Source organism: Talaromyces amestolkiae (genome assembly GCF_001896365.1).
Source record: "Talaromyces amestolkiae strain CIB chromosome Unknown scaffold1.1, whole genome shotgun sequence".
Classification (NCBI taxonomy): Eukaryota; Fungi; Ascomycota; class Eurotiomycetes; order Eurotiales; family Trichocomaceae; genus Talaromyces; species Talaromyces amestolkiae.
Genome location: NW_024468037.1, coordinates 192,109 through 219,933, shown reverse-complemented (window position 1 = coordinate 219,933; position 27,825 = coordinate 192,109). Strand labels below are relative to the sequence as shown.

Sequence of the window (27,825 nt, the reverse complement as noted above, 5' to 3'; positions counted from 1 at the left end):
CGACAAGCAGAAGAGAGGGGCGCTTTCCTTCTGTTGGGATTCCAAGTGTTTTGTCTTGACTCTCTTGCGAGGGAGTTGCGACGCATACCCACTCTACCAAGTACTTCCATAGTACTCACAACTCCGTTATCCCGACTGCCTTCAGCTCTGTCACTTTTTCTGATTGTGTATACACAAACACTCTCTCTGCTGAAATAAAATATCCCAACTACGGTCCAGCCCAGGCTCACAGACTCATAATCAGCGGATTGTGATTGGCATGCTGCTGCGTTTGGGACCGTTCCTGACCCACACTTTGAGATAGGACACACCACTGGCACTGCGAATACTCCGCACCCGAGCACATTCTCAACCTTACTTTTAACAACAACACTTAACTCTGCTCCATACTTCGACTTTCATGACCAGACTGCACTAGCAGTCGCAATTCGTCATGGCTAAGAGTTCATCGCGCTCACATTCGCCGCCGGACAGGCTGGAGAACCTCAATGCCTGTGTGTCGTCGCCGTCGCCGCAGCCGCGGTCGTTTCAGAACAAAGATGCCACTTTTCGGGAGTGGGTTGTACAGAACCAGATTGGTATGTCGACAACGATGTCAATCACAATGAAGACGAAGACATCTGACAAAATGACTTGGATGAAAAATAGGCATCTCATTAACTACACTTTCAACGCTGCTCGCCGCTCACAACCTCTACCCCTCCGTTCAATCCTTTACAGCGCCTTTTTTCCAGATGTCCTACTACCACCCCGAGTCCGGAAAATATAAACAAGGATTGGACGATGTATACTTTGTTATAAGTGCAGTTTTTGCATTCACCGCTGTGCGTGGTATTTGCTTGGATTGGATATTCACACCGTTGGCTAGACATGCTGGCATGAAGAAGAAGGCCTCGGTACGGTTTGCCGAACAAGCGTGGCTCGTGTGCTATGACTTGACTTATTGGAGTTATGGAATGGTATGTAATGATCGCTGTTTGTATGGGCGCTGGTACTGACGTTATCTGGATAGTATCTTTGGAGCAACTCGCGTTATTGGGGCGACTTCAAGGCCATCTGGGCCGATTGGCCCAAGCAAGAGGTGGCAGGAGAGATGAAGTGGTATCTCTTGACACAACTGGCTTTTTGGATCCAGCAGATATTCACCGTCAATGTCGAAGAGCGTCGCAAAGATTTTTACCATATGCTATCACATCATGTGCTGACAAGCGCATTATTGAGTGCTGCTTATATCTACCGCTTTTACAACGTTGCCAATGTGGTCTTGTCGTTGATGGATATTGTGGATTTCCTTTTGCCCGTGAGTGATTCTGTGTATAAGATGATGGTACTCCAACTGACTGTATTGACAGGCAGCCAAAATCCTCAAATATTTCGGCTACGAAAAAATGTGTAATGCCGTGTTTGTCACGCTGATTTTGACATGGCTTGTTMCCCGCCACATTCTCTATCCCATGCTCTGCTGGTCCATTTACCAGAACGTCCCCGAAGTGATGTCGTACGGATGCTACAACGGCAAGACGGCTCAACTATACACCACGAATGGCTATCCTAACCGATTCGCATATATGTTCGGTCCATACCTCAGCGAAGAAGGCCCGTTCTGCATGAACTTCACCATCAAGTGGATTTTCCTCTCTTTTCTGCTCGCCATTCAAGGACTCTCAATACTTTGGTTCGGCATGATTCTACGAGTTGCCATCAACGCAGTTCGTTCCGGCAGCGCCGAGGACTCACGAAGTGACGATGAGGATGAAGGCGAAGAGGAAGACGAGGACGAAAATGCCGATATATCAGTCAGCCCGAACAACGAAAGCTTGAGCCGTGCTGCCGCCGAGAAGGCCTCCGGTTCCGAAGGCTCATGGCGGAGGGCGAATGCACCAGCACCAACTCGACGCGGTGGCGGAATACTAGGCGACAGTGACCGTAAAGCTCTCCTTGGTAGAATCGGCTGTGACAAGCCGACGCACGATTGATCTGTGATTCCCATTTGATATTGCACATATTGCTTTGTGTGGTGTATGAGCATGCAGCGAGTCGATGATTGATTTGATATCTTTCTATTCAAAAATGCGCTGTTTTTAAGAAATCAATACCCTTATGTTCAGTTATGTTCAGTTATGTTAGATTGTTGTTTGACAGAACAAGTACGTCAATGCGTAAGCCTAAGCTAAATATGCCAACACAAGCGTAGATTCTAGGTTCCCTTTCTGCATAGATTATCACGAGTTGTATGTCTAGGCATCACGTGCCCAAACAAGCCCGCTTGTATCCCTGTTCTCGGTCACTATCTCTAGCAGCCAACCATAGAAGAATCAAAGTCGAACCTAGACAACCAGTAGATACATGTAGTTTACATGTGACTCTGGATCCCCCACATGGACTCGCCGATTTTCCGAAGACTATCTATCACCAGTAATCCCCACGTTCCTTTCTGACTATTCAGTTGGCTGATGACCAAGCACTTTTCCGAAGCACAGGACGAGATTCGTGCCAGACAGAGCAGACGTGATGGCCAAACGAGGATAATACTATTGAAGGTGAAGTTGCTGTATGTACTTTTAGGTAGCTATGACAGACTTGGTTGACTTCTATTTATCTACGGTTCTCTCAGAGTTCAATGTTTCTCGGCAGATTAATGTATCTCTTTAGAAACTGAATGCTCTTGTGTTGTAGACTGTTAATTTATGTTCTCCAATTATCGATTGAAACTCGAAAGATGAAAAGGGATGAAGATATGATATAGCTCATGTATTTAGCCCTAACCACGACGTAAAGCGTACATCAAGACAGGTATCGACGTCCCTGGTCCATTAGTCACAAGCAAAAGACATGCATTTGAAGATATTTTTGACTCTTTCTCAAGAGCAGTACTGAGAGGCGTCATAGCCAGTAAAAGTATCCCCAGTGTTGCAGGTCTGACTATTCGGATCATAAAGAACAGCAGCTAACGCAAACAATTAACCTCAAATCCTTATAGAGACGAACGAAAAGAACTTACTATCAACCTCCAAACCACTATCCGGATTCAAAATAATACTTTGCGAATCCGGCGTCAAATTGTCCTCGCAGTCAATCTGATTCTGCCCTCCATCCTGCGTACTACTCCCCGTCCACACATCAATATGCCAGGTCCCATCATTATTCCAGTCAGAAGTACACTGATCACATTCATCCTCAAACCGAAGATATTTCTTGAGGTAAGGTGCGTAGATGACGTCGCAGATTTGGAATTCGCCTTCTGCAGATGCGAATGTTAGCGGGTCGTCGTAAGTGCCTGTGCCGCCGGCGGCGGAGCGGCCGCATTGGGTGTATGCGATGTCTGCGCCGGGAGGGGAGTTGTCGGGGTAGCCGTAGAAGGTTGTTGTAACGTCTCCTTGGATTGAGCAGGAGGCTGAGATGAGTGTTGGGAGGGCGAGGAGAAGGGTCAGAGCTGATGAAGCCATGAGGGAGGTTGAGGAATGCATTTTGCGCTGAATTCTTGGGTACAGATATTCAGTCTCGTAAATGATACTCATGAATGATTGAAACGATTACTTTCACTGTGATGAGAAGGTAGCATTCATTTATACCTCTCTATATTGCAACTAATGAACCCCGAAATGTGCACTCGGCCGCAAAACAAATCCCTAGGCAAGCCCAAAGGCAGTCAGCATCATCAAAACCCAATACCCGAATTAGGGAAATGACTCGATAGAGCTGATCATGTCTTGTCCTATGGACTGCGTATTTTAATGTTTTAGGTAAGCTTCTTAGACCGAAACGTTTCTCATCGAAACGGATTTCAACTGCATAGATGTAGTTGATTTGTTCAATCTTGAATGTCATTAATCACTGAGAATATTGGTTGCCAATTTCAGATGTTTACCCATGTCGATCGCCCCTGGAAATGCAACCTTCCTAAATTGGGGCATGTTTCCTTTCTAGGAATATGGGTCTTGTGTCCTGCACCTTACGATAGTTGCTCTAAACCTATGAATACCGTATAAGTAGAAATCGATACTTGGGATCCTGGTTAATATTCAGTCCTTGATAAATTAACATTATATAGCTTTTCGTTCTGGGATTTAAGTTGGATTTCAGGTTGAAATGAAGGACGGAAGCCCTAATATACCTATGTAGTATTTTGCATATTGGTTTTGCGGGGCAGCCTTAGAAAAAGGGTAAGGTGGCCCCCCAAAGTACGAAGTGTTCCCCACAGACTGAATCATAAATACATGCTTGCTACGTACGTAGTGCGTATGTGCCTCAAGATTGAGTTCCTATTCAAGAGTGCTCTAGTTCCTCCATTTTGGCCCCATTATGCACAATATGACATGTCCGAGAAAAGCGAGACACACTTCACGTTCTGAATGTTTTAAGACCCGGGTATGACCGTGCATGAATGCTCGATGAGTTTCCTATGCAAGTCTGAACCGAATCCACAGCAGACTAGTTATGAGTTATGTCTGTTTGCCTTCTCTGGAGCGAATCCCGTGACGACTCTCGAATTGACTGGTCCTTAATTTGATATTGACTGTCGTTTTGATTGGACTAGAAGCAGTTGGCAGTTTCAGTAAATAGCCACTAGATCAATGATCGAGTTTGCGGGAGCAGCAGCTCTCTTGGGCGCAGTCGAAGCCGCTTGATGGGTTGAGCGGTTGTCGTGAGCATGGGCATGCTACTTGATCATAGTAGCAATATAATCACTATTTTAGGATCATAAGTATAATGCTGGAGGTAGCTCAGCCATCTTGTTTGCGTAATTTGGCCAGAGCATCCATGATCCCTTCACTCATGCTTTCTTCTTGTTGACTTTTCTTTTTGGCCGGCGGTTCGCTTGACGCTTGCGGCTCGGTCTGGAATTCGCGGGCCTTACGAGCCGAAGCAAATAACATCTCTTCTATATCCTCATCACCTTCTATAACATCAACGTCTTCTGAATCCTCCACGACTGGTTTTGGGTCCGCAACATAACCGGTGCTTAAATCTCTAATCGGCGCCACTTTCCTCCGCGTAGATTCAACCCTAAAATCCTCTCTGACAGCACTAGACCATTGCCGCACTTTCTTCTCTCCCCATCCAGGAACAGCACTGATCTGCTCTGGTTGCGCATTGACAGCTGCCTGCAGACTGCCAAACGTAGACATCAAACTCGCCGCATCTGACTTGTTCACGCTTCGCGGCGCTGTTATAAATTCAATAACGCTTTCTCGGTATGACTGGGCTTGTTGCGAGCGAATGGCCGTCGGTTGAGCGTTCTCGGAGGACTTGAAAAGTTCAAGGTAATGCGCAGCTTCGGGTGCTGACCAGCAAAGTATGAGGGTCACATTGTTGACTATAGATGTTTTGGACAGTTCTTTCAGTGTCTCTTCGTGATTCGGGATGTCTACCATAACTAGTACGATTCGTAAGTTGTATTTGCCGGCGAGGAGTCGTATGCGAGAGTAGATATATTCGGGGTGGAGTCGATGGTACTTTAAGGAGAGGAATAGAGCACAGGTTGTCGCACCCAGGACGTAGTCAGCAGGTATATCGGCGTATTCCCACGGTACGAGCTTCACATGGTTCAATATAGGATTTCCTTTCTGGCGGGACGATACTAGAATTGCCGAAGGGGCAGCACGATTTGGGAGTGCTTGCGGTATTGGTTGCTGTACTTTAGGTGTAGGTGTAGCCGGCTTGTCGGACATGTCAACGTCCATTTTGGACGCATCTGCCATTTTGCTAATAACAAAAAGCAAATCTTTATAAACTTGTAGATTGATGGGGACCGCTATCACCAGTGACGCGATATAGCTCGTAGCTCCTCACCGCCTTGCGGGATTGTAGCTTCCCGTCTTATCAGAAAAAATAGGCAATTTTCTGCCGCTAATTAATTTTTCGTCTTCTCAATTCAACAGCCAGAATTATGGTCAAGATGGCCGACGATAGCAACAAAAGACGCCGTTTGTCGGAGGATGGCAGTTTCGAGGCTAAAATAGTCGAAGAGGTTCTGAATGAGAAAAATGAAACGAAAGGCGAATCTACCGAATTGCCAGCAAAGCCGCAAATGAGAAGAGAACTTTTCGTACGATCTCTCCCAGCGTCAGCGACAACCGAAAAGTTGACGGAATTCTTCTCCCAATCATACGTCCTCAAACATGCAACTGTCGTTATTGATCCAGAAACCAAGCAATCGAAAGGCTATGGCTTCGTGACCTTTGCGGATATTGAAGATGCTCAACGTGCCTTGGAGGAGTTCAATAACGCCGAGTTCGAAGGTCGGAAAATCAGAGTCGAAGTCGCACAACCCCGTAAGCGTGAAATTGACGAAAAGGGAGGCAGAAGTGTACCTACTGCAGAGTCCACGAGACTCAAGGCGGAACGTACCAAGCAAAGAGAACAGACGGCACCTCCTAGGCTGATTGTACGAAATTTGCCCTGGACAATCAAAGAATCCGACCAACTTGCTGCACTGTTTCGCAGTTTCGGAAAGGTCAAGCATGCCGTTGTGCCAAAAAAGGGCAATGTTCAGGCTGGTTTTGGATTCGTTGTGTTGCGTGGTCGGAAGAACGCCGAGAAAGCCTTGGAAGCTGTGAATGGAAAGGAGGTAGATGGAAGGACTTTAGCCGTTGATTGGGCGGTAGAAAAGAGCGTTTGGGAGGAGGCACAACAAAATGCGGAAAAGAAGGATGTGAAAGATGCAATGGATGTTGATGTTGGAGATGACAAGGAGACTGAAGCCGAAAACGACGAAGACGAATCTGTTGAAGTTGGCTCCGCAGACGAGGATGAGGAGGAAGATGAGGAAGGAGACTTTGATGACGAGGATGAGGATGAGGATGAGGACGAGGAAGACGAAGAAGATGATCGCAATGCTTCTACGATTTTCATTCGCAATCTACCTTTCACCAGCACAGACGAGACATTATATGAGCACTTCAAGCAGTTTGGACCGCTACGCTATGCACGTATCGTTGTGGACTACGAGACTGAGCGCCCAAGAGGAACAGGGTTTGTCTGCTTCTGGAATGCCGAAGACGCCATCGAATGCCTCCGAGGCGCTCCGCGACAAGTCGATGCTGGCAAGGAAGATGCAAACACCAAGAAGAACTCTACAAGCATCAGACAATCTGTGCTGCAGAACGATATGCTCGACCCGACCGGAAAATACACCATGGAAGACCGTGTTCTCAATGTTACTCTTGCCGTATCAAAAACCGAAGCCAATAAATTGACGGAGGAAGGTGTGTCTCGTCGATCGGAGAGAGATATGGATAGGCGCCGACTTTATCTCTTGAATGAAGGAACTATCAACACTGCCTCTTCACTCTATAAGAAATTGGCGCCTTCAGAAATCAAAATGCGAGAAGACAGTCTCAAGCAGCGTCAAAACTTGATTAAGAACAATCCTACGCTACACTTGAGTTTGACCCGATTATCCATCCGAAACATTCCCCGATCAGTGACTTCCAAAGACCTCAAAGCGCTTGCCCGTGAAGCCATCGTCGGCTTTGCCAAAGACGCAAAGGAAGGACGTCGCCAACCAATATCCGCAGAGGAGCTGGCTCGTGAGTCCGAAGAAACGAAGGGCGATGACAAACGTCGTCGTGAAAAGGGTAAAGGTCTCGTCAAACAAGCTAAGATTGTCTTTGAAGGACGCGACGGCAGCAAGATTGAGGAGAAGACTGGTGGAGGACGTAGTCGTGGTTATGGATTTGTTGAGTACTTTAATCATCGACACGCATTGATGGGATTGCGCTGGCTGAATGGACATGTTGTGCAAGCCAAGTCCAATGACGGAGAGGCGGAGAAGAAGAAAAGACTGATCGTTGAGTTTGCGATTGAGAATGCTCAAGTTGTCAAGAGACGGAAAGAGTTTGAAGAGCGGGCACGCACTAAGAAGGAGGATGGACCAGAAAAAGGTGGTGACAATGACAAGAGAGGAATGAAGAGGAAGAGACCTGAAGGCCGTGGAATGAACAAAGGAGACAAAGGAGACAAGGGAGGCAAGGGCAAAGATAAAAAAGCAGATGCTGGCGATGATGAAGACGATGATGAAAAGAACAAGATTGCAAAGAGGAACCGCATCATTGCTCGCAAACGTCAGCAACGAAGATCAAGGAAAGGCAAAGCCTGATTGGTGTAAATAGATTCTGTTATGATTGAACAAAAGCATTATGGTATCGATTGGCGTTTTGAACCTTTGAAATCTACTATCGGTTATTATTTACAGCCTTGACCGTTTAGACATACCATGTAGCTCAATACTCGATACTCAGGGTGCGACATATCCTGCCAACCCTCACCAGTAATTTGATAATTTGCGAGACCAGACCATCTATGACACAACCTTTCCAACAATATTATACCTCTTACTGAAAAAAGTAAACCACTCATCCAAAACCGTCTTCTCCTTGTCATCCAAATCCTCCCACTCCGGACGGCAATCCTCCACTTTCAATGATGATGAAGCCAATGCGCGAGAGGGGTCTTTGCCAGCGAAGACTGTACACCGATATATCAGCAAAAAGCCCGTATGATAGATATTGTGAGGGTATGTGTTTACCGTGGTATTGTCCACCAGGCGCATATGCGGCGTTTTTGCTCACGTCAAAGACGGTTCCTTTGATGGCGACGTAGGTGGGGCGACTTGGGTTGGTTCCTGAATTCATACAGACAAACAATGAGTAAGTATCTTCTGGAGGTATGAAGGTGATCTTGTAGATATAGGTCTGAGCATACCGTCGCATTTCGACAATTCGTCAATTGTGATCGGGTCATCTTTGGGAGGATCGAGCTGAACTGGATTTTTGGGCTCGAAGCGCTTGGGCTCTGGTTCGTGGTCGGGCATTGTGTGTGTATGTGTGTTTATGATAGCTTGTTGGATAGAGGGTCTTGTGAGAAGGGTTGTTGTTTGGAGAAAGGATTGGAGAGAAAAGAAGCGGGGTTTGATTTGTGTATTGTTTGTATAATCTATGTCGTCATGTTACCGGTCCCGCGGGCTGTATTGTAACGCTCTTACGTATCTTTTTCCATAGTTTACTTGTGATTTTTGGTAACGTTACGCAACGTTACGCCCGTATCCTATCTCCCCGCCTCCGGGGTAATGTTTCATGTGACTTTCCTCATTTCTTCTGGGGTGGCCAATTGAGTCGACTCGATATCCAATACAATGAGACGCCCCGAGAAACTTCTCTCAGATTAATATTCGAGACTGAGAAAGCCAAACTCTGAACTCTACAATGACTAGCAGAAACACTCACAACGAGCATCCTGTTACAGCTTCGAAACAAGGTAATGCATGCATTTCTCAATGCTATCGTCCAAGCGGCCCTACATACTCTTTTAACCACTTGACAACTAGATGAACCGGCACAAATTGAGGAGACCGTGATCGAGGATGACGAGGCCCATGAGCTGGCCGACGATCTGAAGCCAGCGCCGAATGCCGAGGACTCACACCATGTATCCTCAGAGATGTATCATTATCTTTACTTTGATGATAACGATTGTTTCTTTGCGGTGAGGAACAATGGGCTATGAGAAGGAAGGCAAAGGCTAAGGGTGCTTGCAGACACATTTCTCTTAAACGTGCCACGCCGTTTATCGTGACTCGTCGTTTTGCCTTTGGAATTCACAAGATTGTCATGTTGTAATGGAAAGTCATTGAATTTGAAAATTTTATTTCAAGTTTGCACGTCTCACAACTCCCTAACGCCTGAAACACTCCATGTAAATCTCAAGCGCCCACGTAACGAGAGGACATAGAGATATCAAGACTCCTCAGCCCCAACACCAGCAGCCTTCAGCGCCTCCAATCGCTGCTTATTCCTCTTCCCAATAATCCTCATTGTGTTCTTCTGTTCAATCTCCGTCATCTTGTCCCAATTTGATATCCGACTCATTGTGCCATCTTGATTCACCACGATGGGGCCCAGATGGTCTAGCGATACGGTTGTGCCTTCTCCGTTGACGTCTAGTTTTTGATTGGTCGAATCGGATGTGGATGGGAGCGCGAGCGGGGGGATTTTGTTCTCGTTGTTCTCCGACTTTGGTTGTTGTTCTTGTTGTGATTTATTGGACAGGTTTGTGGTTGCGGAGGAAGTCATGTTGGGAGCGGACGGTGACGATGAGATCGATGAGAGAGATCGGAGTGTAGAGGATGGGCGCAACGACTTGGTCGTTTGACGGAGGTAGTTGGCGAACATATAATGGTCTTCGTAGTTTTCGGTTGGACACGTTACGTCGAGGGTGTTACGGACAGAGCAACTTGTAGCTGTAAGAGGAAGAAAAAAAGCTGCAAAGATTGCGAGGGATGACGTGGATGATAGACGCATAGAAATTTTATTTCGGACAGCCTTGCAAAACTAATTGAATTGAGGAGTATGTATGATTGTCACTGAAGATGGAGTTTGAGGTTGATTTAACGGACGATATCACATGCCAAGACATGCATGGCATGAAAGTTCTAGAAAGAGCTTAAAGCTTAAAGCTACCTATTTACGAGACAGATACAAATTTATTATTTTAAAATTATGCATGCAAAGAATAGATCTTCAGATTCAAATATACATGAAACTTACTTTTAGGTAAATAAAAGTAGCTGTATTGGTCAAGTCCAAGCTTTACGACCTCTCGTTATTGACAGATTCTGGTACTTCTCCGCCAGCAACGATCATCCCATCACCCTCTGCCCCTGGAGCAATACTCTCAGCAGGGTTGGGAGCATGGATACCGCCTAACAAGAAATCAAGCTCACTCGGCCCATCACCTTCCAAATGCTCATTCTCAGCCAATTGCTCCAATAGACTAAGGAATGGATCCTTTTCGGAAGGCGGACCACTTTCGCTCATAGTGGCATGAGAGTCGCTTGCTTGCGATTGCCCGCTTGGTGTCTGTGCGGCATATCCGTTTGTGTATGGGGTTCGGGCCTGTGCTGTATGAGGTGTGTCGAATGGGAATGTGGCGTAGTGGAAGTTTGAAGGTGGAGTAGGAGCTGTTACGGTGTTTAGAGATTCAGAGATGAATGCGGATGGGGAGAGTCCTAGTGTTGGGGAGAACGACGGGAGTACACGTGGCATTTGTTGTTGCTGCGATTGTTGTGAGTGTGGCTGCTGCTGATGTTGATCTTGTTGTGTAATCGAGTACGACGGCGAAGAATCGTTGAGATTATATGGGTACAACGCGGGTTGCAATTGCTGAGATTGTGATGAAGTATCGAACTGTGAACCTGGCAGTTCTGTATGTTGTTGGAATTGTGGTTGGTGGGAAGCGGTGCCGCTCATACGAGAGAATTGCTGATTTTGGAAGTTTTGTGAGCTGTTTAATGACGGTGTGGACATCGCTTGTGTGTTATAAAGTGAATGGCTGTCAATGGCCAACGGCACAGACATGCTAATAGCCAGGATTAGTTGCGAGACCGTCAAGCAGATGAAGGAAAACATTTACTTATCGTTACTGGTGTCAGTAACCTCATCGACGAGTCTTACATGAGAACTATCCACGGATATTCCCATATAACGGTCAAAAAAGTCCTCCAAGTGGAACACTGGTGAAAATCGCATCGTGCTGTTGGCTAAATTTCTGACAAGTTCGGCGTGACAGGTATAGACTGTCTGTAACAATTCTCGTTGATGTTGGACACCGGCCCAGCAATGTCGTAGCCAGGACATCTGTTGCATCTCCTTGGCAAGAAAATCGGCGCTGGATGAAAAGACCTCCCCTTCCAGTCCCTTATAATGTACACCATGGACATGGACCGTCCCGGCAGTGCATACACAATGACTGATAAAGGCGGGCCATTCGACTAGTGAAGAGTTTCGTCCAAACTCAACAAGCTCAACTATAGCATTCGAGTGCAAGAAGCACAGGTTGGTCGCCTCAATTTGCCATGACTGGTGTTGTCCTGTCCCTCGGAGCTCTGCCAAGTCGAGTGGTAAAAACGGACGGTATATCAAGCAGTGGATGAGGTGGTATATAAGTTTGCTCAGAAATAATGTCGTGCTTTCCGGGTGTGTAAACAGCGATTCCACCGATATGAATATATCCTGTACACCGGCTCCCCACAAATCGAGCTCCTGGCGAATTTTGGATAGGTTTGACATCGAGTGCCAAGGGAAGTGAGAATCGCCTTTGACTCCTCCTGTGGCCAGATACCGATTTGTTATTCCTAATATTCGTATGATGTCAATAAGAAGGACAATCGCTGGTTGTCCTCGTCTGCGGGGATCGGCCGAAAGTTGGATGTTGATACCCGAGTTGTTGAATAATTCTCCTTCAACAGGAAGTGCATGAGATGATGTAGATGATGACCATGATGGTAGACGCAATAGAACTGAATCATTTGAGATCAGACATGGACGTCTCGAACCACATGCCACAAACCGATCCATCATGTAACATGCCCAGAATAACCTTCGTCTCGTTTCTTTTTCGGTATGAGAGAGATTGAGTTTGGGTGAAGGCTCTCTATATAGATCAAGCGCGAGAATCATGGCAGAGCAACTCGCTAAGTAACCGATCAGTCAGCTGTTCGTTTGACTTATTTTCAGGTATCATACATATTGTCATGTATGTCTTCTTGCCCAACCCGTAGGCAAAGAAGACCATGGATAGTAATAAAAGTGTTTGAAGTCCTTCAATAGTAGGATTGTCAATATCGATCTCCTGTCGTGCTTTGAGCGCATATTCGAGTCCGATTCGTGTTGAGCCTTCTTGCCCTTCCGCAGATTGGGCATATCTAAAGAACAAGCGGTCAGATTTGGAATCTTCGATTTCATTAGTGACAGACGTGAGGAATATACCTAATAGTTATAGCATATATCGCCATCATCAAAGGCCCCGGTAACTGTCCCATGTGATGCCTTTGGCGCGTTGAAGACTCCTCCAATATATAGAACGGTTTTCCATGAAGCCGAGTAAAATATGTATCTAAGATAGTGTCGGAAAGAAACGCGTTATCTTGGCGATTCGTGGTATTCGTCTGCTGTCCATGTCGAAAACTATTGATTGGATGATCACTAAAACCGTTATAAGTAGATGTCAAGAGCATCGAGCCGCGCCGATCTGCAAAAGACATTTGATTCGGGTCTTCTTGCTCCGCGATTGATAGAGAGCTTTGGATCGAAGAGCCGGTTTCATCTGCAGAATTTGACCGCCCAGCCGAAGACCCCTTTCCCTTGCGCTTGGTAGTAGATGGTGGATTCTCGCTAGTAGGGCTGACGGTGCTGCCTTCTTCCTGTAATCGTCTCTCGAGACCATCTACCCGTTTTAAAAGCGCTTCAAGAACATCTGTTTTTGGGCCTCTTTTCTTGGGGACGGCGTCTTTTAGAAGATATCGTCAGCGAGAACTTCATCCGAGTTGGTGTATAACGTCTAATGGAACTGAAGACCTGAGGACTAATATAGAATTGAGTAGTACGTACCATATATACAAGGACACTGAAAGACCTTACATGCCTCGCAGCTCGGGCGCACGCGATTGCATTTGATCTGTAGAAACCCGATCAGTCTCCTCTTTACAGTCTATGCCGCGTCTTACTTCAGACTCAAGACGTACCTTTCTTTTCCGACATGATTTACAATTCATGGACTCACGTGGCTCGGCCATGACCCGCCGAGGGGTGAGTCGATCGATGCTAACCTGAGGACGTGACATGATTGCAGTAGACATAGGTGATAGTATCAATGGCCGAGAACTTATGGAGAAACTCGTAGTCTAAGTGATGTTGACATCGCCACACTGTGGCACGTAGGGAAGCTGATATCAGAAAGGAAAGACCGAATTTTGCATCAAATTCGTCCAATCAAATCAAGGGGATTCCATGCAGTCGGCTTTAGATGATGGTAATTTTGGACGCGGATAAATTTCTGTAGAGTCCGAAGTCGATATTGGCGCCTAGTATACGCCTAAAATTGTGGTTTAAGAGGTCGATATCATCCTTTGATGGCGAGCTCTGAAGTGAAAACCGACTTGGAAAAAGTGAAAGCATTAGTTGCTCGCGGCGATCGGGTTCTCCATAGCCATTTCGTATATATAGAGTATCGGAAGACTTAGCGGAGTAGACTGCGGACTAAGTAACAGCGCTGTTGTCGCAAGGATCACTTGAGTCATGTTATAGATCGAGAGGGGACGCAGCGCAGAGAAGAAGGGAGATGAGGTTTTTTTTGTTTTTGTGAGGTTGACGGGGGAAGCGGGTAAGAGTTCTGCACCATCCCCGGGATATTTCCTAAAAGGAGGCTAGCGTTGCTCGGAACCACTCTGGCTGGCGAATGCGGGGAAAACAGTCTGGAGTGCGTCCTTCTCTCTTTCTTTTTGTCTTTCTGACCGTTGACCAAACTAAAATCTGAATGCGGCCACTGCTCATGTTAGCTTTGTCTGCATCTGAGTGGACTCGACAGGGAACTTGGCATTGGGCCCCAGTGGCAGCCAATTGCTTGATTGCACCCGAAGATCCTCTGGACTGACCCTTACCCCTGATCCTTCATGCGGAGGTTTTTGCCTGCTATCCCTCAGCCAAGTTACGCTGCTGCTAGACCATGTGGTGTATAGAATGGTCGCCCTGCATGATCGGTAAAAAAAAGCACATGTCAGGACTGAGCCGAAGACTTTCTTTCTTTCAATGCTACGTGCCAGGATTATTTAACCTTTTAGCAGAACTACGAAGTCAAGCCGTTCGCACATCGATAATGGATCGTCCCATCCATCCGCCGGTGGAGACGCTTCATATACACAGCCCAGGCAGAACGGAAAGCGAATACGATTACGGATCGATCAAGTACCGACGCTGCATATGCGACCATCCTTGAAATTCTGCAATCAATCACGGATTAGTCAGGAATCTCTCCTATCTATTTGCTTTAAGACAGGAGATATATAAACAGGACCACCCAATGTCTGACGACTCCATATCGAGTGTTTCTAGGAACCTTCGAATTTCGGCAATAGAGTTATCCGGAGTCCACATTTCAAAACAGAATCGCAAAAATTGGCTTACCTTGCGCCTTGAGAGAAGGCCAGCAAATCATGCTTATTCCGTGTCGAATTTGCCAAGGAGCCAATGCCGGAGCAAAAGCGGGTTTCGATCGTCCGACAAAACCACGTTGATCGCAACGTGCAATCTAGTTGATTTGTATCCGACGATAAAGGTAATTTGGGAAGCTCGGCCTCCGGATCTTTTGCTGATAATGCGGCGAAAACAGCACACATTGTCTATTCTATGTTTTACTGAAGAACTTACTAGTATACAACGAACTCAATAAAAAAACAAACAACCGTATTTTAGATAGGAATACCGAGAATCTCTATCTCCGTGTCCTATCGGTCCTAGCCTCTTGACATGCACTGCAACTCTGCACCCATGATCCTTGTCTCCGTATTTTGGGCGGTATACATTGGCCGCCCAATGATCTGTGCCAGCGTCCGCATCAAAAGTCTAATTAATTCAATGGTGGACTGCAAAGTGGACGCGCGACGAAGGTCATGAGGTACGGTGCTCTAAGCGAGGCTTTAGTGAGGAACCTCCACACGTATTTGGTACTCACAGGGTTAGTGAGACAACGAATATTTCCAGACGTACATTTGTGCATACACCGGCCTCCAAGTACAGGTGTACCATTCGAAAAGCGACTGCTCAAAGGCCTGTGAGTTATTACAATCACTAGTCCCGGCTACGCGTCAGTGCCAAGTATTAGTTGATTGCGCCGTCTCTACAAGGATGCACAAAATCCAATTACTCGAGGAAATTACAGGGCTTTGGACCATTCTTCAGGTCTGGTCTTATGTATATTAAATTATTAAGTACTACCGGCATGCTACAAGTCTTGTCTCGCGCCACTTTTGCTAGGCGGGGGGTCTATGATTTCGCCTTGTGAATTACCGACTTGGCGAGCCTCGTCATGACGCGGCCTGTAGGGGCCTGTTTGATGTTGATTCATTCGTACGAAGAGTCTTTCGAAACCCCGTCTAGAACTCGAATTGTCCCACTCAAGACCGAGTTTAGTGTCGACCGACCCAAGTCTGGCAAAAGGTAAAAGTGAGCCGCTGGTCAGGAAACTTATCTGATCCGATTATGCCCCACGCAGGAGATGAAATGTCTCAGTCTGATACTTTGTAAATTTGTATCGGATCAACCTGAAGCCCGCAAGGTACTTTAAAAACCTTGAACGACAATCGTATCGGGATCTTATAAACATCGAACAGCCCTTGAAACGCTGATCTGATTTACATACGTGTAGACCCAACTGGCAGATGCAAGCGACGGCTAGAGATGCTGAATGAAGATTAGGGTGCAGATGGCAGTTCGATTCGCTGTGCCCAAGCCAGTGTGGAAGATATTTTACGTGACAGTTGACGATTTCATCTTTCCACGGAGTAGTCCAAGCACTACACCACGATCGAATGGCCCATACTTATGTACCCATGGCCATTGATCGAAAGCCTCAGAATGAGCCACCCTGACTAAAATTCGAGGTCACTTTGATGCAGATTTCAATTATTGTTTACATCAATTTGCAGCCGGCCGTTGTCCGACTGACAGATTAGTCCTCATACAGGAAGAGCATGAGAGGCTCGAAAAAGCAGCGCTGTCTGGATTCGGCAAGGTAGAAATTTGACAATTTAAGCATACTACCAGTACGAGAAGTAACTAGGATTAACTATCACTCAATGATTGTCCAAGCCGGGTAGGGCAGATCGACGAAGGAGACTGATACTACTACCATGCGAATCAGATGTCCCTCATTGATATTTAGAGGAAAAGATGATAACGCAATCAGCCGACTCCAAAGTTCCTGAGTTTTATAGGAAGAGATCCGCCTACCGTTTGGGACTATCATTATTCGTTTAGCCGGTTGTCTGTATGGCTGTCCTTCCAGAGGAATTTGGCATGTTTGTTTTAGATCACTTGAGTATGGTTATGATAAGCAGTATATCCTATACACTGCATGATCTTCTTTATAAATGTCAAGTCAATAATGTCGCATTTACATGTATGTTTGTTTGTCCCAACTGGTTTGCTACACGCTCACCCCTAGGGATATTCGTGCAGCCACATTTCTGGTATCTCTCTGATGGCGTTGAAGCAGTAATTTGTACCATTTCATTAGGGTGTTTGACACGATCCAGCTCACCACGAGACATACCACCCTTGATTTCTGAAGCGTACCTGAAAGGATGATAGTCAGATATTAGGGCTCGGCTGTCCACCTGACGCGCCTACCTATTGTAGTAACGACTCCACGACCACTCTTTCACGGCTATGGATCTACAAATTTACCAGATCTACACATTGGGAATCGATCTGTGACCACTTCTTACAGCTTTTCAAAACACTGTCTTGTATCGGACAACCTCCTTCGATATGCATTCGGAAAGCCGTTCGCAGAAGATCAGAGGTTGAATCTCCGACCCAAATCTGTCTTTCGTCTCATTACTTTCAAAGTCAGGCAAGACGTCCCTCCTAACCCACTTCACCCTCAACACTGGCGCCTGCATCTCTTCCGTGCGCTGATGCTTACACATCAAGCCGACTATATAGAATAATGTATATGGTGTGTATTCTATGCCATATCAAATAGAGTCACGCTCCGCAATAAAAAGAACACGTGCGGGAGAAAGCTGGGGATGCGGGGTCCAATAAAGATAAGCTCCTTTTCCGTTCTTTCGGAGGACACATTCTCTTCAGCAGATGGGAAAAGATATCATCATTCATTCAATCCTATAGACCTATTCTTGTATACTAATCAATACAGCCCATGCCCCGACGCCATCCGGACAAAGTCAAACGGCACATTCTGTCCTACCAGTAACCGCATCGTCTCTACGGTCGTCCAGACATTGACATCATCAATCCCATACGCCGTCCATCCAGCGCTGGTCGCTACGCCCAACGGATCACCTTTGCGTTGACCACTCGTTAGATCTAAAAACACTTTGCCACGTGTAGATGGTGGTGAAGCGTGGCCGTTGCTTCGGTAGTGGCGGAGTAAAGGCTGTACCAGCAAGGATTTCTCGGGCGGTAGGGCCGAGACAATGACGAAAGGTTGCTCGACCAGTTTCACAGATTGGATGGATGTAAACGGCTCAAGACCAGCGGCTAATGGGCCCGAGGCCTTGAAGCCGACGGTATAGATAGTTCCGACGTCGAGACTTCGAAGCGCAAAAATGGCTGCTGCGGCGTCGCTTTCGGAACTAGATAAAACAATCACTGCTCGACCGCGGTATGCGGATGGGATGTAGTCTCTCGTCAGTGTTGCGCGGATCCCTTTCCATGTTGCGTTTTCGCCGATGAATTTGTGTTGTCCGTCTGAGCCGTTGACGGTGATGGTGTCGATCAGACCTATAGCGCGTGCTGCGTCGCTTTTGGTTGGTATGTATGGAGCAGAACTGGAGAGAGGTGGGTTGACGTATGCGCCGCCAAAGTTGGGTTGCATAATGACCGATTCGATTGAGCCTCGTGGACCGCGATCGATGCAGCTGAAATTGTGCGGTAAACCCAACTCGTTGAAGCATTTTTCCATAAACATTGATTGTGATGTAGACCGGAASGAGCCAATAGCGTACATATCACGTTTAGGAAGTTGACCCATGATATGCAATGCCCGATTGATCTCGGCCGCAGTCAACTGACCAGGCGCAGCGATGATGGGCAAGAGAGGATGCGTGATGGGCGAAAAGACAGTATTCAAAGCTCGCGACAGCTGACCCTGCGGACCCATGTTGACGGCCGACAGTAATGGATATGAGTAATTAGCCTTGATCGTCGACCGGAAATATTCTAATTCATAATTCTCCTCAATCGTATTAACCATCGCAATCATCTTGACAATATCCGCGTACCGAGCACCTTCCTTGAACACTTGCTGCGCTTCGGGAGATGTCCATTTCCATGTCCCCGAAAAATCATGGAATGCCGACATGATGATACTGTTACCTCGATGATCACACAGATCTTTGCGAATCTCTTCTGGAAGCCACAACTCAACGTCTATATATTCAATCCCCCACTGTATTGCGCGACGCAGATATCTATGAAACAACTCCGGATCCTCCATGGGAAATTTCCCGTTCTCATGCACGCATCGAGTAGTGAAGATGATGGGTAGCTCTGTGTGTTGTCGTAGGAGCATCACTTGTTGCCCGACATACTTGAGACTGGGGATTGAGTTACGGCTTCCATCGGATAGTGGTTCCTCTAGAAGATCAACACGAAGCTCGATAGCATCAGAGCCGACAGACAGAATATCAAGATTCGATAGTGCCGCACGCACGTCAGGAAATGTAGTAGATATGAGATTTGTTCGACGCTTGATAGCCAAATCTTCATGGGGACGTCGCTGTCCCAAAATTAGCGATAGAAAACGCGTCAAATCCCTGCGAAAGAAAGGGGTTTGCGAGTAGATAAATTCATAATGACACCCTTCCGAAAGCCTGTCGTCAGGAAAAGACCCATCATCGATGCAATACGTATTGACAATCAACAGTTTCGAAAAATCATCTACTCCTGTCTCCGGTGCTGTACTCTCAAAATCTCTGTTCAGAATGCCCACGACCACGGCATCGCTGCCTAGGACAACCTTTGAAAGGGCGGTGACAGTAGTCCAAGCCTTTCCTAGCACTTCAGCAACAACTTGAAGAATCTTCTCTTGGCCGAGACCATATACTATGACTACCGTTCGCTTGGTTGGAGGCGACGCAGTTGGGGTTGGTTCATGGCTGCCTGTCACGGTAATCCCAGCAGTCGGAGTCGTTGGGACTTCTTCTGTGAGGGTAACGGAAGCAACAGATGCCATTGTTCTTTTCTTCCCAATCGTTATGGGCTTATAACATCAACCACTAGTCGTATTGAGCAGCCCTCGACTGGACCATTGTTGACTGATAGATGAAAGCAATATGTCGTCGATGTTGACCTCAGCCCAAGAGATAGACGCAATAGATAGACGCAATAGAATCAGATCGATATTGGTTGTGATAGAATGACAGACAACAACCCGAATTTATCCATACATCCAGCCCAAAACAAGTGCAAACAGCGGATGAATTCGGTAGTGTCCGTAGAGTAGTACTGTGTTTTATTAATGTTACCAAACCACAGTCCTTCGGATGCCCTAACACAGCCACCACCCCATGTAACAATGCACCTTATGGAATAAATTATCAAAATAAATAGTCCATTCCACATTGACCATGAGACGGAGAAGTGTTGAATAAGCAAAGTTCGTAGCTTTCCTGGAGACGGAAATATATTAGATATGCTTGGCTGGATCTCTTTTAGAGTGGGTATCCTAGGTAGCACTAGAGGCGACTTGCCCGCAATATTTCCTCGGTGAATATTCCGAACGCCGGATATATTATGTTCAAATCTCCTACTGGGCAATGAAAGCGAAGTAGTAAAACACAGGCAGAGAGAGGGAGAGAGAAGCTCTGGCTGTAAGATGCACAGTCGGCAATTGCTGAGGAGATGGAAAATTGATACCGACGGGGAGCGGTTGATGGCTGACTGGTCGAAAGCAAAAGACTTGAACAACCGTTTATGCTGTATGTTTCTGAACTGCAAGAGTCGCTATGTGCCGGACATGGATGAATTCTCTGAATTTATCCGGAATGGCAGGTTTCAGATGCGGTAATATCAGCCCACAACTGCCGATACAACAGATCCAAAGAGGAAGGAACGGTCAGGGATGTTCTTTTCAGTGTCGGGGAGGCCCAGTCGAACTTGCCAGATAGTAGTAGTCTGTCCAAAATAGGAGGTCATGCAGGTTAGATAAAACTCAGACACGGTGTCTCGTGGAGTCGTGTGTGTGTGTGTGTTGCAGGTTTGGTGGATTGTACTAAAAAAGTTGCTTTTGGCTTTCCCCGGGTTTCCTCCGGACGCTCCTCTTTCCATACCCACCAATCGGGCTTATTTATTCCGCCAATCACAGCCCCAGAATCTTAATATCAAGGAGTTGCCTGGCTGAGTATAGTTTCATTTTAGCATACATATACTATATAAGGGCATGTATGTGAGATATTTATATTATCATAATTCTCTCCAAAAAATGTGGTCGCATTCATTTCAACACAAATCATATGGACAGCCCGATGAATGATTTTGATAACACAACCTGTAATAACTCCCGCATTTTCCTTTTTGTCAAAGAGATATATAAGACAAGAGAAGAAAAGTGATAATCAAGTCAACACACAAAATAAAACGATATATGTATCATCTCACAAAAGCAATTGGGGACCTAACAGCAGCCGTAAAGACCACTGTTTGTGTCATATAATCACCATGGTATCGACTTGCTGGGTATTTGTATGCCTTTTGAAAAACAAGATAAAAACCGAGGCTGTCTATGAGAGACGGCGTCGATCAAAAGAATTCGTGGCTCGTCAGGCGAGTTCATCATATATGTTGTTGTCGAGTCCAATGAAATGTCTGTACAGCTGTCTAACTCTGTCAAAGCTAGAGCAGGCTCTAATTTGCAGAAATGTATAGTCTATGTGTACCATATGTATACGTGGATGGTGTATGTACTATCACAGTATGTCGACGCCGAGTATACTCCGGACAGAACTGTGATCGGCGGAAAATTGGCCGCATTGCGCAGTAACGGGCTTGCGTGACGAGACGAGACGCTGCAGCTACATGATAAAACAAATGCTATGCTGTTTGAGATACAGTCCGCTTGCCCAATGGGGGTGTCACCTCATACTGCCCCGTGTCACAAGACCATGTAGGAACACTAAGGCGGAGAAATGGAAAGACCATTCATCAGTTTCGGTAATGGCTTTCGGCGAGCGTTGTTGGCAGTCTTGGAGACCCGCGGAACTCCTTGAACCATGCGCGGTTCTTTCATGAAAGAGTGATCAAGCTTCGCGGGGGCTATAGAAGAATTAGCAAAGACTGCTGAACACATCACAGTATCTGAACTCACCTCGCTTGATGACTTCTGAATAATCCTCTGATATACCGTTCTGGACCCGACTGGTGGGAGGAAAAGAAGTTGCAGCCGCTGATCTCCACAAATGGTCCGACGTGTTGGAGAGAAAATCGGTAGTCATGCGTCCAGAGAAAATAGAGGTCCGACCACGATTACGTTTCGAGAGAATAATCTCGTCGAATAGCGTAACCTTTGAGTCCTTGACATTCGGTTGGACCCTCTCGCGCTCGCTGATGAACTCATTGAAACCTAAGACTAGTCAGCGCTGTCATAGAAAATAAAATGCAGGGACAAACCTTGTGTTTGCTGAAGACCTGTCATATACTCCGCATGCTCGTGTGGCAGGCTTCGAAGGAAAGCATCCATATTGAAATGGTATGTCAAGCCAGACTTCTTTTGCTCTTTCGTAGCTGGCTGAAGATATTTCTTGTATGTATATAACAAGCTGGCGAAACAACGTACAAACGCCGCGCGAATTTGCTCCGGATGGAACGCAGCAGGACACACCAAGCAGATCAATGGTGTGCATCTGCCATGAACGTGTGTTTTGCATCCAGTACATTTGTACATTTTCTCATCTGCTCGTTCGTCGCAAATTGAACAAATGGCCTTATCGTCACGTGGTTGGACCTGCAGACAATGGCCCTCGATCCAGCATGTGCTATCTGTGTTAAATACAGGCTGAGCAATAGCTTGTGGGACAATAGTAGACGCAGCAATCGTAGAGGTGGCATAAACCGAGGGCGCATATGTCGATCCAGCCCCGTAGTCAGTATTCAGCGTTGTCACCGACAGATTCGAAGCATGGCCCAAGAATGGTGCACTTGGGCGCCGCGGTACGCCTCTCCTTTCTGTGCCAAAAGATGAGCTTCTACGAGAGGACGAATCAAAGTGACCAGATCTTTTCTCTCTCAACGAAGCCTGTAATGCCATACCCGAGTCATTGCGAGATACGGGAGTTCCTGGTATGGGCGGAGGGAAGAATCCCGAAGTTGGCGAGCTGGTCCTGGGTGATGGTGGGGATCCCGTTTTTGAGGTGGAACTCGTGGTTGGACGTTCGTTGTTGCCTCTTGATAAGCCCCGTGAGCTGGGATGTTCATCTCGAGCGTGCAAAAAGACGTTGTATATCGGTGAGGGCGCAGGTGTTGGGCTATATTCGTTTCCAAAAGACGTTGAGTTGAGGCTGACATAACGAGCCAGTTGCGTAGACTGTGCTCGTGGAGTAAAGATGGATGAGTTTTCGGTAGGGAAAGAGTCAAAAGGATAAGCCTCGATAGCATAAGACGGAGGGCCAGGCTGGACGCCGTATCTGCTATGATGTGGTGCAGCCAGTTGGAGGAGGGACAAAAGTTTCTTCCGTTGATGACGCGGTAGTGGTGTGGGTTGGACGTCGCTTTCGATCTTGTCGGCATCAAGATCCACCAAAACAAAATCTTCAGAGGGCAGTTCCACCTTCTCGTACCGTCTCTCGATCCCTACAATATATGGACATGGCGCCTCTAATGCTTGGATAAGACGAGCTGGTAACACTGGAATTAAAACTCCGGACCATGTGAAGGGAAATAAAAGATCAATCAGAGCTCGTGTCGCCAAATATAGCATAGATGTATGAGATGACAGAAAGATGATGCGGGATTCCGATAAGGCGTACTACTCAATTAGCGCTGATTTGTTTAATGGCGGCACGGAAACTTACCTCGAAAAGAACAATAATATTAGATATCGACAAGGAACGGAATAGGGCGTACAAATCGGTCTGCTTTGATGAGTCAAATATTTTCGATAAGGGTGAGGTTGAACCTACATTGCGAGAGCCCGGGAGCTCATTTGGCGCTTCTTTCCTGGCAAACAGCCGCAACTCTCTTACCGACAGCTCGACTTGGGTTTTGGAAGATATCGGACTAAAAGCCTCGGTGCAAAGATTCATGACGTATCGTTCCAGTGGTTGCCAGATACCGACAGTAGGCGAGCTGGCCGGGACTCTCAATACGCCTCCATTGGTTCTAGGAACAGACACAGCTTTGAGCCACTCTTTCCAGAAGGTAGTCATGGATGCATTCTTGCCCAGAATACCATAAGCTCGAGGAATCCAGAAACCTGTATCGTCGGTAAGGCCCTCGATCTTGGATGCTGCGCCGTGTCGCACCGGTCGAAGCAGATCTGTCATTAATCCAATCTTCTCCTCAACCGCACTGATGTCATCTTCGAGTTTCTCGCGTTCTGGGGATCCAGAAGGTACACCGGGAAGCTGAGCTAACAACGTGGATAGTTTAGCCCGTTCAACAGCCAACCGACCGCCCAGACTAGCTGCCAATTCTCGTTCCTCATCGGTCATGTTATCTTTTCGCCATTCCTCGCAGCACTCTTCGAGCGCCTCTGCTGCTTTTTGACCCAGCGGAATCCACAAAATAACGCACACGCCGTGTAACTTGCTGCCGTCGCCTCCCGTCATTACAAAGCCATGCCATGTCGACCTTGGTTTCTGATCCGAGGAAACAATGTTGATATCGTTGGGAAACGCAAACATCGGCACAAAGTCGGGAAACGTGCCGCGCTGCGCATGCTCATCCGGCATTCCTTTTTGTGGATATCTGTCCAAAAGCACCGGCTCGAATCTTCGTTTCAGAGGGTGCATTGCCGGAGAGGTATCTATCGGCTGAGGAACGGGTATCACGGAGTTGTAGTTGCTCAATCGTCGGGATGTACGGACAGATGCTGGTACAGTTAGCAGCTTCGACAACTTTTTCAGGTGTTACACTTACCCTGTCGTGCAACCGACGGCTGTCTTCTCATGCTATTCATATCTCTGAAAGACATGTGTCGGCGCACACTGCCAATGCCTGATTTCAAGGGATTCGAAGACACCGGCCTGTCCTCCGAAACAATCTTTTGCACTTTGGGGCGAGGTTTGGGCGGTTTGACGTTAGGCGTGATAGCGCCAGCACTCAGACTCAAATCGGACAAGAAAGATTCTCTCTCTGAAGCAAACTTGAGTAGAGCCTTGTCGAAATCAAAGTCGCCCAGGCTTGTTTCGGAATTCTCAAGAGTCACTGTCGGTGTCGCGCGAATAGTCATACTGCTTCGATTGCTGTTCGTACCGGAGACCCTGGAGTCCACTGATCGAATGGACATACGGGCATCGTTGGATAGCCTCGACAGTCGATTATACGAATTCCTCTTCACACCACCGCCGACATTGTTCGTAGTGGTGCTGGCATCTTCTTCCAGTTCGGTGTCTTCCTCAATGGTGTCAGATACGGCCGGGCCCGGTGTACTTTCTCTGTTGGACATATAATCATTGCGTAGTTTCCAGTAAGTGTCTTCAATTTCCTTGCCGTCCACACCAGCAATCCAAAAGAAGTCGGCGAGCGGGCCGGACGATTCCACTGGGGTGTTGGTCGCTAGAGGCATTTTTCCGGCGGGAGGTGATATCGCCGGCGTGCGATCATTTGCTTGTCAGCCGGACAGAAGCTGGAGGTTGCTGGCAACCTCCGAAGCGATCGAGTGTAACAATCTGTGTTTTATGGAGCTGAGTGTGGGTCAGTATGAGAATAGCGATGCTCAGTATAGAACCACTGGTATGGTGTATGCGATGATTGTGATGTAGATTCAATTGGCGATCAGGAGTCGAATCTTCCCATGAACGTGTCCACGGCAAGCTGTCATCAACGAATCGATCCTTCACTGTTTGCTTGATAAAGCGAAAAGAGAGACATTCGGCGGGAGGGGGGTGGGCCGGAAAGAGTTGTTGCGGGGGGAAATTTGGGACAAAAGAAAGACAGGAAAAGTCATGACGAACCAGTATTCTGTTGTCGGTCTCTCCGGTAATCTGTTCCAGATAGTAATAATAACGACGAACGGTGGTATGACGAGCAGGTATAATAACTCCGGGGTGGTAGAAGAATGAAACTTGAGACTTGAAAAGTAACGGCCTTGACCGAGGAGGCGGTGGTGTGGTATCGCTGGCTGGCTCTTGCCGTCCGTAAGAGAAAMCCGAGCCACTAGACTCAGTTACATACTATGTAGTACAGCGTAGGTAATCCACAGGGGTTCATAGCGCCGCCCGCGCATGCAGGAACTCTTCCCCTTTTTCCTCTTCACGTTCCTCTGTAAGCCTCGACCCTTGTTGATTTCTGTTCAGCATTGCTTCTCATTTTACGCTTGTTACGCTCTACGTACTGATAACTATGATCCGCGATATGATCAACTGACTATTGACTATCATCTTTGATGACTGAAAATAAAATACTTAGCAGGCCAATTAATTGCCTCGATCTGTTATCGTAATACGATACGTACACGGCAGCTTTCTGAGGCCCGAGTGGAGAAACGTCGCATACACAGATGTCTACTGTGTACATAGACCATCCCTACTTTCAAATGCAACTATTTCAGTATTCACGGTAATACTTGCTCAGGCAGTAAACAGCGTAACTCTTACGAGTCAGTTGCTTTTGGACCAGGCTAGAACGAGGCTTGATGCGTGCCATTTTACCAAGTTACGTGTAGCATTCGTAAGTCGGTACCATAATACGCACATTTACACTGGAAGACAGCTCAGCGGCGGAGTAGATACGGGTATGGTACGTGTTTCAAAGATAGCGATAACAGCTCCACGCCGCTTCCGGCAAGGATCGTCTATCACAGCCACCAATCAGGAGCGACACCAGCTGCCGTTTGCGGTAAGTGCACTGACTCAAGACGAACTGCTCTCGTTGTGGCTAGAGTGATGATTCACCTTAGCCCTGTTTGGGTGTGCTACTATGTAGCAGTCGCAAGTGATTCGTCAGGTCTCTTCGCTTACCTTGCAAGGTGCAAGTCGTCTCGGATAGATGATGGAACTCTTCACTTGGCAGAGATTATACATAGTAGAGCACAATGTACGAGAAGGATTCTTTGATCTACTTAGTGGTAATGATATGCGGAGTACATTTCCGAATGGAGCCTGTCTACATAGTACGATGATCGGGAGATTCGATGCAGATCTTGCCAGATTACTCACCTATTGGTGAATGACATCGCTTAGAATTGAGGGTCTGATATTTCGACAATTTCGTACATGATGTACATGGGGATGGAGAATAGGGGAACCAGCGCCAAGGCAATTGGGTCGTGGCAAGGCCCGCTGCATAATCCGGTCTGCCCAGACGTTACACATCAAATACTATGTAAGTACATCGAATATCAAAAGTTCAACGTCGAGCTTGCCATGCTTATCCACTCACGGAGGTTGAACCAGTGTTGGTTGGTCTAAGCACTAATAGTAGTTACTATGTAAGCTTAGGGCTGACAGCAGTGATAACAAACTTCAAGCCAAAGCTTTGTGGGTCGCACGAGTTCAGCTCTATGTATATAGACAGCCTGGCAAACATAAAAACCCACAGACTCTCTCATATACTACTAATTATATATGTACAATCTACAGACAAAGCCCTTGTGCTAATAGCTGCAAGTATATACGTAAGTTTTTACCTCCAGTGACCACTCACATGTGCAACCCCAAGCTAACAGCTACATCCTCAACCAGAAAATGCTCGGCCTCATTTCCAAATACACCCTGGTCAGCATCGTCTACCTTGGCGCCTTCAGCCGCTTCACCCACGGCCGCTACACGCCCTCCTTCTACCGCTACCAACTCGACCGCGCCCCCAACGACGCCTCAACACGTATCATCCCCGTCTTTGACACGATATTCGCTACTTTGGTGCTCTTTCCCGCAACAAGGGCCTGGACGGCGATGGTGTGTGGCTTGATTCAGGGTGGTGCGATTGTGCCGCGGGTCAGGCAGGGGAAGTCTGTGGCAGGGGATGTAGGGCTGTTCCTGACCACGGTTGTGGTGGCGTGGACTTCGTGGTATGGTGTTCCTTAGGCCCCCATGGATAATGGAGGTTGTTGTATAAAGTGTGAATATTATTCGTCTCAGCAAGTAGGACA

At 47.0% G+C, this 27,825-nt stretch overlaps 10 protein-coding genes across 10 annotated transcripts; 3 read left to right on the top strand and 7 right to left on the bottom strand.

Annotated features, from left to right (window-relative positions):
• Nucleotides 1–433: 433 nt before the first annotated feature.
• BHQ10_000070 (uncharacterized protein) lies at nucleotides 434–1,976 on the top strand (the record flags this gene model as incomplete). Its single annotated transcript, XM_040879647.1, has 4 exons — nucleotides 434–578; nucleotides 649–959; nucleotides 1,013–1,300; nucleotides 1,353–1,976. 4 exons carry the CDS (start codon nucleotides 434–436, stop codon nucleotides 1,974–1,976), a joined length of 1,368 nt encoding a protein of 455 aa, XP_040728575.1.
• Nucleotides 1,977–2,861: 885 nt separating this feature from the next.
• On the bottom strand, nucleotides 2,862–3,467 carry BHQ10_000069 (uncharacterized protein; the record flags this gene model as incomplete). Its single annotated transcript, XM_040879536.1, has 2 exons — nucleotides 2,862–2,947; nucleotides 3,002–3,467. 2 exons carry the CDS (start codon nucleotides 3,465–3,467, stop codon nucleotides 2,862–2,864), a joined length of 552 nt encoding a protein of 183 aa, XP_040728574.1.
• Nucleotides 3,468–4,724: 1,257 nt separating this feature from the next.
• On the bottom strand, nucleotides 4,725–5,702 carry BHQ10_000068 (uncharacterized protein; the record flags this gene model as incomplete). The annotated part of the gene is made up of 1 exon (XM_040879425.1): nucleotides 4,725–5,702. The coding sequence occupies one exon, from the start codon at nucleotides 5,700–5,702 to the stop codon at nucleotides 4,725–4,727; it is 978 nt and encodes a 325-aa protein (XP_040728573.1).
• Nucleotides 5,703–5,890: 188 nt separating this feature from the next.
• On the top strand, nucleotides 5,891–8,101 carry BHQ10_000067 (uncharacterized protein; the record flags this gene model as incomplete). Its single annotated transcript, XM_040879314.1, has 1 exon — nucleotides 5,891–8,101. One exon carries the CDS (start codon nucleotides 5,891–5,893, stop codon nucleotides 8,099–8,101), a length of 2,211 nt encoding a protein of 736 aa, XP_040728572.1.
• Nucleotides 8,102–8,302: 201 nt separating this feature from the next.
• BHQ10_000066 (uncharacterized protein) lies at nucleotides 8,303–8,815 on the bottom strand (the record flags this gene model as incomplete). Its single annotated transcript, XM_040879203.1, has 3 exons — nucleotides 8,303–8,469; nucleotides 8,531–8,626; nucleotides 8,707–8,815. 3 exons carry the CDS (start codon nucleotides 8,813–8,815, stop codon nucleotides 8,303–8,305), a joined length of 372 nt encoding a protein of 123 aa, XP_040728571.1.
• A 922-nt stretch (nucleotides 8,816–9,737) lies between these two features.
• Nucleotides 9,738–10,073, bottom strand: BHQ10_000065 (uncharacterized protein; the record flags this gene model as incomplete). The annotated part of the gene is made up of 1 exon (XM_040879092.1): nucleotides 9,738–10,073. One exon carries the CDS (start codon nucleotides 10,071–10,073, stop codon nucleotides 9,738–9,740), a length of 336 nt encoding a protein of 111 aa, XP_040728570.1.
• A 516-nt stretch (nucleotides 10,074–10,589) lies between these two features.
• Nucleotides 10,590–13,621, bottom strand: BHQ10_000064 (uncharacterized protein; the record flags this gene model as incomplete). Its single annotated transcript, XM_040878981.1, has 5 exons — nucleotides 10,590–11,358; nucleotides 11,413–12,472; nucleotides 12,525–12,703; nucleotides 12,768–13,287; nucleotides 13,561–13,621. The coding sequence occupies 5 exons, from the start codon at nucleotides 13,619–13,621 to the stop codon at nucleotides 10,590–10,592; spliced, it is 2,589 nt and encodes an 862-aa protein (XP_040728569.1).
• A 4,085-nt stretch (nucleotides 13,622–17,706) lies between these two features.
• Nucleotides 17,707–19,755, bottom strand: BHQ10_000063 (uncharacterized protein; the record flags this gene model as incomplete). The annotated part of the gene is made up of 1 exon (XM_040878870.1): nucleotides 17,707–19,755. The coding sequence occupies one exon, from the start codon at nucleotides 19,753–19,755 to the stop codon at nucleotides 17,707–17,709; it is 2,049 nt and encodes a 682-aa protein (XP_040728568.1).
• A 1,938-nt stretch (nucleotides 19,756–21,693) lies between these two features.
• BHQ10_000062 (uncharacterized protein) lies at nucleotides 21,694–25,302 on the bottom strand (the record flags this gene model as incomplete). Its single annotated transcript, XM_040878759.1, has 6 exons — nucleotides 21,694–21,833; nucleotides 21,886–22,140; nucleotides 22,188–23,541; nucleotides 23,588–23,647; nucleotides 23,696–24,606; nucleotides 24,654–25,302. The coding sequence occupies 6 exons, from the start codon at nucleotides 25,300–25,302 to the stop codon at nucleotides 21,694–21,696; spliced, it is 3,369 nt and encodes a 1,122-aa protein (XP_040728567.1).
• Nucleotides 25,303–27,421: 2,119 nt separating this feature from the next.
• On the top strand, nucleotides 27,422–27,760 carry BHQ10_000061 (uncharacterized protein; the record flags this gene model as incomplete). The annotated part of the gene is made up of 1 exon (XM_040878648.1): nucleotides 27,422–27,760. The coding sequence occupies one exon, from the start codon at nucleotides 27,422–27,424 to the stop codon at nucleotides 27,758–27,760; it is 339 nt and encodes a 112-aa protein (XP_040728566.1).
• Between the last annotated feature and the right edge of the window lie 65 nt (nucleotides 27,761–27,825).